Below are 8,785 nucleotides of genomic sequence, written 5' to 3'. Positions count from 1 at the left end.
TACCCCCATCTCCTCCTCCTCCGCCGCCACCACCGCCACCTCCTCCTCCGCCTCCGCCACCGCCTCCGCCACCGCCACCGCCACCTCCTCCTCCGCCAACACCTACATATTTACCCCCATCTCCTCCTCCGGTACCTACCCCACCACCACCGATACAAATTTCAACACCAGCGCCGACGTACCTGCCACCATATGGCCAAGAAGTCCGTCAAGTTACTCAAGCACCAGCTTCATACGCATCCAGTACGGCAACAGCAACGGCAACATCGACTGGCGCAGTGAAAATAATTGGACCGGCTAGAGACATTGTGGCTACATCGGGAGGTTACCCCAGTTACCCGATTTACACAACGTCTTCAGGAAGCGCTTCGACTTACACGACGCCAGCTACAGCTAGTACTGCTTATCCTACGACCCCCGCATACAATTATTCTCCACCACCTAGTTATCCTGCTCCAGCTCCTCCACCAAGCTATCCGGCTCCTCAACCAACATATCCTGCACCAGCACCTCGGCCTAGTTATCCTGCTCCAGCTCCTCCACCATCTTACCAACCTACATATGTCTCACGTCCTGGACCACGTTATCTTCCCCCAGCTCCTCCTAGTTATCCAGCACCAGCACCTCGGCCTAGTTATCCTGCTCCAGCGCCACAACCCAGTTATCCTGCCCCTGCACCTCGACCCAGTTATCCTGCTCCAGTGCCACAACCTAGCTATCCTGCCCCTACCCCTCAACCGACTTACCTTCCTCCTTCAGGATAATTAAATGATTATATATTATGCTCACTTCCTTTTGTACTATAAATTATAATTATACTATAACTTGTACTGTGTTGTATTTTGTAATAATATAAAATCAGGCTAACAAGACATGAGTTGTCACATTTAATTAATAAATTGTAGCAGACAATTCTAGATGCAAGATCGAACTTTGCACTGAATAAAAATTTAAATTATACATACATGTATTACTATTATTTTTAATTGTGGAATACAATAATTTAGAATTAAAAATTATTGGAAGGATTTAATAAGTAAATCGGATTAACCACGTAGGCACGTTTATTAACAAAACCAGACTCATTTTAAATACAGTTTGTACAAATACCAGCTAATGCGACTACAATGAATATCACAGTATTTCTCAGGTAGACATTCCGAATGTCAGTCTCAGTAGCTTAAAATTTATTCACCAACGAAACTACGGCTTACGATCTAATTGAGTAGTAAGTAACAGACGACGAGTATTCGGTTCTCGAGTTAATCAACCTTCATTCGAATTGTGCAGCTTGCATTGACCAAGCATATGTTTTTTTATACAAAACATAAGTTGAATTTCTGCTACACTGAAGTAAATCAAACAGCCATGATCCAAATTGTTAGCGTTTAATCTAACAGGATTTGGCTATGTATTATTATTAAACTATAACATTTTAATTATATTTACGATAACAAAAATTGTTCAATTATAAACAATTCCTACTATCGTGCATATAACTTTTTTTTCGACGAACGAAGATGTACTAAAGTTAATATATCATTTTCGATAAAAACCAAATATTAGTTTTATATTTAAGATTCTAACTATCGATCGAAGACACACGTCATTTGAACAAATACAATTTCTAAGTTTTACATACACATCGTTAAATTGGCATTGAAAAAAATCATGTAATTCGCCAGTATATCGTTTGCGAATTTTCGAATGAAGGTATGCGAAATTAATCGACGTCGTTAGTATGAAACGAACATTAATGGGGCGCTCTTCAGTAGAAAATAGTTAACCGATATCACAATTATTGTCTTAAACAGATTAGTTCACCATTTAATAAACCTAATATCGATTTGTACGAATACGATAAATACACGAATAATGGATTTGCACGTTGATTACCTATCATTACACGATTTCGTTAGTTCTGAAAAGCAAAATCAATTTCTATGCTGATACTTAATTTTTATAGACTTGTAACATAATCGAAACGGAATAACGTACTCAAATTGTGAACATCATTCATAGTATTTTCTTATTTCAAGAACGATGAAACTTATAGTGCCACGATTGATATTCTAATCGCTAATGTACACGTTCAGTACTCAAAATTGATTGTTTTGGCATAATTTCAATTACCGACCTCGGACCAATGAAGATACTAAAATAAACGATATATCACAGAAAAAAAATAAGGTCGTAAAAGGAAATTTGGTTCATATCTTGAATCTACCGAACGTGTTTAAACTTAATGACACGAGTATGATTTTAATGACGTTTAGGATTTGATTTTCCCAATTTCCGTGCTCTCATTCGTCCCCCGTTTCCGTCAATTTGTTCAGACAATCGTACGATTTCGATTGAATGATGTATCTGTAACAAACACGTAATCTCTGTTCTTATAATTGTATGCAATATAAATAAAAGAAATATTCTTATCCCTCTCGTTAATTTTAGAAAATGGGAATCTTTTAAAGCAGATTAAGTGTTATTAAAGCGGAAATTATTTATAAGCAAAGGAGCAACATAGAACCAATTAAAAAGCGAAGCACCAGAACTAACCCGGTGTTACATAGACCAATTAATCCCTTTATCGGCGTTTAGCCAACCGTATGTGTGTTGGGTCCCTGCGACCCACGTGGAGGACAAGTTTCCCAGCCTTGGCAGCCTTGAACGTGTGCAACGCCTTTCCATGAGTCAGGCCATCCATGGATATACCATTTATCGCCAGAATTTCGTCTCCAACTTTCAGAGTGCCTTCCTCAGCCGCCTGCCCATCAGGCAAAATATCTTTCACAAAAATTCCCATCGATCCTTTATTACTATCCGATCCGCCGACTATAGAGAAGCCTAATTTCTTCGAGGCTCCTTTCATCAAAGTAATAGTCAACAAGTCCATCGACAAACTGGTTGCCCTCCGAGGATAGGAAATAGTATTAGTAGTTCGTTTCCTAACTACGTGAAACTTCTTCATTCCAGTCATCTTCTGGCTACTCTCTTTCATCACAGTAGCCTCGCTCTCGCTGTCCATCCGCTCCATCGAGTTCGCAGACAAGTTCTTGCCGTTTTTCGTTAAAGCACCGACTATTCTACATTCAGCAGCGTCTGGTTCCTGCGTAACGCCGTCTACCGAAGTCGTAGCGTCGTTCTTCCCTTCCTTCAGCGTCCACACCTCAGAATCGCTGCGAGTGCGGATTAGTATATCGCCCCAAGTGTCTCCGATCTCTTCCCCAAACGTGAACGTCGGTTCTCTGGCTATTTGCAGTTCCACAGTACCTGAACAATTCCTTAACGCGTTTCTAGCTTCTGTAATGCTCATCCCACGCAATCTACGGCCGCACACGCGGACGATCTCGTCACCGATTCGGAACAGTTTCGATTTCGCAGCCTCCCCGTTGGGATCCATCTTCGAAATTACATAAAAAGGTCTCACAGCTTCCTTCCTCTCTACGGAAATTCCAAGACTACCAAACTTTTGCAAAGTTAACTTCATAGTCTTTAATTCGCGGCGGATTAAAGTCTTCGCTGGTGTTGGAGGGATTGGGGCAGAAGATTCTGGTTTCACCAACGGCGAACACTTTTTCAATTTACTTTTGGAGTTGACCTCGGGACCCTCGGGCTCTAAATTCGAACGCGACCTCTTCGGACTGTAATATTGTAAAGGACTCGCAAGTTTCACGCAGACTTTAGATGCTGGCGGGCTATCTTTACACGGGGATGCAGCATTATCTAACAGTTTCACAATACTCGACTCTCTATGTACTCGCGTTCTCAACGGTATCTGCGATTTCTGTAAATTCTGCGATTTCACCGCCTGCGAAAGTGGCACCGTTTGTTCTGTCTTAATCAATTTCTTCTCGACCCTCTTGATCTCGTCGTTACTAAAAGCGAATGGCGTCACGAAATTATTGCTGACGGCCGAAGAACCTTTTAACAACTCGTTATCAGCATTTCCTAACGCGCTGACTGTCGATTCCAGCGTACAATTCATCCGGTATTCCGCGAACTCCTTGAACGTGTCCTCGTCGCAGCTATCAGTATCGTCCATTTCAGATGCTACGATTGTCGTATCCGTTCTGACTGATTCGTTTAATGAACTCTTGTTAACGATAACAGTGTCATCGGCGCACGTGGATACGCTCGTTTTGCTCTCTTCCGCTTCCGTTACCACGTCTTTTGTTATCGGCGGTAGCGACAAATCGATTCCGTGGTAATCGTCCGACGTTATGGAAAAACTGCGGGGTTTCAACATAGCTGGTACCGACGCTTGTTCACTGTCCGGAGAATCGGCTCCTGCTCTCGTGCTATCAGTGTCGTAGCCACTCTCGTCGCAGCCTATTCGTAGATTACACATGAGCTCCTCCAAACCGGTCGTCTGGCAAAATTTCTGATTGTCGATTCTAAAAGATGAAATAAAAGAAAAATGTAATAAATATGATTATGCAAAGTATAGAATTTAAACAACATGCATTTAAACAACTATTAATATTTTTAGTTCATTATAAATTGCAGTCTAATAAACTTTTGTTTGTTAAATAATATTTTTACCTGTCGCATTCATTACTACGCGCATTGAAAAGATTCCTCTTGATATTGCTAATATGATTGCTGAAAAAATCTTTAGTTTGGATGGGAACGTTACTCTTCCCATTGTATGTCGGAGGCTGGTTCTCACGTCTCGTCGGGCTCGTACTGCGTATAACTTTATCTAAAGTTTGCCTGGCAAACGCAGTTCCCTCTTGCGTTTTGAGTAAATCCTGGTTCTTCAGGATGTAATCCAGAACGCGCTGGTGCTCCTGGAGGTCGTGGATGCTGCGACTGAGCTGTTTCTTCTTTTCGTGAAGGTGCATGTTGCGATCGAGTGTCTTTAGACCGTCGCTCGGGGCTTTAAAGGCTCCGGTCTTTATCGCACCCTCGCTGAGAGCTTTTTCCATAGTGTAATGGCCGAGGCAGGTGACGTCTTCTTCTTCCTCTATCGTCAGGTTCCTCGACATGTCGCTGTTTAAAATATTACGCTCGGTGCTTCGGAATAAATTTCGCAACGATATAATTTTTGATATTCTATATATTTTTGCACGTTACTGAATTTTCTATATTTCCTTTATAAATGAAAAAAATCTGCAGTCTACTTATTAGATTAAGATGAGTGTATAGTTTGGAAAGTGGCTTACGTTTTCTGTTTCGTCCGCTGCGTCGGCTTTCCGGTTCGGGCTCCATCGTCTCCTTCGGCCCGAAACCGAAAGCAATTCGGAACTGTCGGATCTCTTCAGCTGATCCCATCTCCGACCCACTTTCCTGCCCCATGTCGAAATTCCTGTGACGTAAGCAAACAATTTAATTCTCGACCCAAAAATAAATAATAGTCAATCATTGCTATAAAGTTCTACAAGTGATTTTTATAAAAATCGCTTTTTGATTTTATGATTATTACCTTTCCGGTTTGTAACGCATGATTGCGACGCAGACACGTCGTGTACATCGTTAATATTATCTCTCGTTGACAGTCGACTCAATCTATCGTTCTCGTTCAGAAACTTCTTGTTGATGACCCGATCAGCATTGTCATCCGCCACTGCCGCCACGGACGATGCGGTTCCATCCTGAGATAACGGAGTGGCCGAAACTAACTGCGGCCCGGTATCAAAGGACTGACGTTTGAACAGACGCATCGCGATAGCCTGGAAACAAATTTATAACACTGAGATTTGCGATACGAAATTCAATACATAAAATTCGATACTTAAATTATGAACAGAATCTTGAATAAACGATTCATATAAAATTTATTGATTAGACAAGAGAAGATGAGTGACGCAACGATTAAGTAAATAAATTACTCCGTACGTGTTTCAATTTCCTATTAACACATAGTTTCGCTTTTTTTCTAACAATACAATTGCGAAACAATTATATAATAAAATATGCAGCTTACGTGAAACTCCATTGAACTTTTTCTCAAGCGAAAGAATCTCACGCAATATGAATACGTACGCTGTACGCAATTAATCAAGAGCCCACGCGCGAGCAAAAGTGAAAGGTCACTATTGAATATTAAGGATATTACCGAATGTACATTCGAACCGCGTGCCGCGGGGATATCTTCGGGAACGTTATTACTATTAATCTCCCCTGAGGATTAATGCGGCCGCTAAAAACTATGACATTAATGTATCTAGTAACGTTCAGATGAAATCACGATGCGATATTATGAATTCGCACCACTTCAGATTTATAGTATTTGAAGAACTGTTTTATTTCCGCTTGTGTCAGAGGCAACAGGACTTATTAATTCTGTGACTTATTAGAAAAATTCATAAATATATTAATAGAAAAGTTACAAAAAACTGACGTTTATAAGAAAAGATGCCATGACATCGTTCCGCTGTTCTTTTTTAACGAAGCTGAATAGTCAAGAACTTTTATTATGAATTGTTGAATATTGTTATTGATTTTAATAAATATCACCCGTTAGGTAGCTAGGACCGGTGTAAGAAACAGGATGTGGAGACAGGAACGGAAAAAAAGTGCGTGTAGTGTGCCCACGTGTGTCTCGAGCCGGCCGTATAAGCGCATATCGCATAGTAATCGCACGCGGCGTGCATTTTTCCGGGCCGAGAAGCGTACTTACTCGTTGGCGCATACGCGAGGGATCGCGTGAAAACGGCCGCGCGACCCTCTCGTGCGAATCGCATAAAATGCATCCGGCCCCGACTGGCCGTCCAAAGGAAAAATCGCGTTTCTTTATCGAGTCTAATCGCGGAGTTATTAGGTCGATTAACAGGATTCGAAAGAATCTTTCAATGAACGATGTCGAATGCAGTAAAAAATATCTCCCTTTCACCTGGACTTTCGCCCTAATAAACTACAAAAATGATAAAGAATGATAACGAGGAGATTCGTAATCTGCAGTGAAACTGCTTTGGCAGTGTCATTATCGTTTTTGTAATCAACTTGTTTAGATTTACGATACAGTTTCCGATAATTTCCCAAGCCACACGTTTTTGTCCGACGCCAGGCTTCCAATCGAACAAGTTCCGCAGTTTGTATACATACCGCAAATTGTCTTTTTACAACTTTCTATATTTATTTTGTGAAACTGCGAGTCGACTTTCTCTGCGAGCTTAAAATACTTGTCCGACGAAGGAAGGTCCGCCCGAGATCACTCGGACTTTTAATGAAACGACGGACACAATATAAAGTATCGGTGTGCATTAATAAAATTTCTCTCGACTTTCGCCGGATACTTTTAAATTATCTCCATTTCGAGGCATATCATTAACCTGTCGTGAGAGACGGTTCAAATTACGAGACTTGATTATCGTTTCCCACTATTTCCACCGGAATTAAGATAGAACTAATTTGACAGAACGGTGTTTGACGGTGTTCTAAACTCGATGATAAACCCCAACGATTTATACGATGAATTAATTAATGAACAAATGATTGATGAATCGAACTGTGACAGATTTCCCCAGAGGCTTTCTAAGAGCACAGCAGAATCCGTCGATTGCCACTCACTTTTATGTCAAACATCATCAATAATGTCTGTATCGACCCGGACGCGAACAAAGAATATAATCCGTCGAACCCGGTTGGCTCACGATTCCACGCGTGTACACGTAACTCGCACGGTTGTTCAGTCAGCGATTACACCGCATCGGATTACAAAGAAGTGAGGGCGGTGGCACCCACGTCTTCTTTGAGAAAACGCAGCGAGCTACAACGAAGCCGGACACCGCGCGCCGCTCGACTGGCTTCCTCCACGACTTTTCATTCATACGCCCGAAAAACTTCGTTACACACGCCCCCGCGCCGTTTCCTCCAGAAATAGGTGCATCAGGATGTCGCGCCGGAAACGCTCGCTTCCCGTCGAGGCAGCTTCCGTTCATCTCACAGCCACCGTCCTTTTTTTTTTTCATTTGCTCTCCCGTTTTTTCCTTGCTCTAGCTCTACTTTCCGCTTTTAGAACTAAGTGCCTGTTATTTTCCCAAGGCAAACGAGACTTCTGGTTTATTAGAACATATGGAATATCGTTGAAAATGTCTCGTATTAAAACGTCGTGCGTTTGATACGTAGAGATTCTCATAAGAATTATTAGAGAAGGAAGTATAAGATTTCTCAGATAATTATGGAAGGAGATTTAATAAATGAATCCTGAATAAATGAAGCTGGACAAATTCAAGGTTGGAAGAGACGATATCTCATACGGCTTGGGGCTTAATGGCTCGTAACTAGAGTTTGTGGGCCAAGCCGCAGCCACCGGACTGGACCGGTGCTCACCTATTTCAAGGTAACGGTGCGAGATCATAGGTGACGGCTAGATGCATTACAGGTATGGTCGCGCCGCGTGCCGGACTTTATTCCGTTCGACGTCTTAGGCTAAACGCATACCGCGGGCGCAAAATCCCCACGGGGGGTGGAAAGGGTACGTATAGTAAAATATGAAGTGCGGCATGAGTGCGCGTTCCTCGGGCAGAAGTCTCCGGGATAGTTATTGCTAACTAACGAGACGTTCAGCTATAACCGGAGATATTAATGGTCGCGGATGGTGTTTCGCGGCTTGAAAGTGTGCGTTGGTTTAATCCGCGTTGCGCCTCTCAAATAGGAGTGAATTTATGCAATTATCTGATGCCGCGTCAGTGTTATTAATATTAGACTCCGGTAAGCTTCAATGAAATTAATTACTGATAGTGTCTGATATTTAATGAGAATACACACAGTACTAGATTTAAATGCGTCGTTTTGAAAAATAGATAATTGCAGCTGATTTTTAACTAATAATACATTGCAA

At 41.8% G+C, this 8,785-nt stretch overlaps 2 protein-coding genes across 2 annotated transcripts in view; one reads left to right on the top strand and one right to left on the bottom strand.

Annotated features, from left to right (window-relative positions):
* Positions 1 to 764, top strand: part of LOC108633089 (extensin) — a 2,753-nt gene extending 1,989 nt beyond the window's left edge. Inside the window, exon 3 of the mRNA XM_018038074.1 lies at positions 245 to 764. Within this exon, the coding sequence (XP_017893563.1) occupies positions 245 to 764 (520 nt within the window). The remainder of the gene's footprint in view (positions 1 to 244) is intronic.
* Positions 765 to 1,046: 282 nt separating this feature from the next.
* On the bottom strand, positions 1,047 to 5,445 carry LOC108633092 (multiple PDZ domain protein). The gene is made up of 4 exons (XM_026811032.1): positions 5,426 to 5,445; positions 4,543 to 5,055; positions 2,557 to 4,394; positions 1,047 to 2,367 (listed from the first exon to the last, which is right to left on the bottom strand). The coding sequence occupies exons 1-3, from the start codon at positions 5,443 to 5,445 to the stop codon at positions 2,585 to 2,587; spliced, it is 2,343 nt and encodes a 780-aa protein (XP_026666833.1). The 3' UTR covers positions 1,047 to 2,367; positions 2,557 to 2,584.
* Positions 5,446 to 8,785: the final 3,340 nt, after the last annotated feature.

Source organism: Ceratina calcarata, unplaced genomic scaffold (assembly GCF_001652005.2).
Source record: "Ceratina calcarata isolate Rehan_Ccalc_2016 unplaced genomic scaffold, ASM165200v1 scaffold183, whole genome shotgun sequence".
In the NCBI taxonomy this organism is placed as follows: Eukaryota; Metazoa; Arthropoda; class Insecta; order Hymenoptera; family Apidae; genus Ceratina; species Ceratina calcarata.
Note: the sequence above shows the minus strand (reverse complement) of the source record. Positions and strands in the feature narration are given on the sequence as shown.

Excerpts from the sequence above, each read along its gene's own strand:
- LOC108633092 (XM_026811032.1), bottom strand. The coding sequence starts at position 5,445 with ATGCGTTACAAACCGGAAAG. Across the intron at positions 5,056-5,425 it reads ATGCGTTACAAACCGGAAAG|AATATCAAAAATTATATCGT; the intron begins GTAATAATCATA and ends AAAAATATATAG. Across the intron at positions 4,395-4,542 it reads CGTAGTAATGAATGCGACAG|AATCGACAATCAGAAATTTT; the intron begins GTAAAAATATTA and ends TTCATCTTTTAG.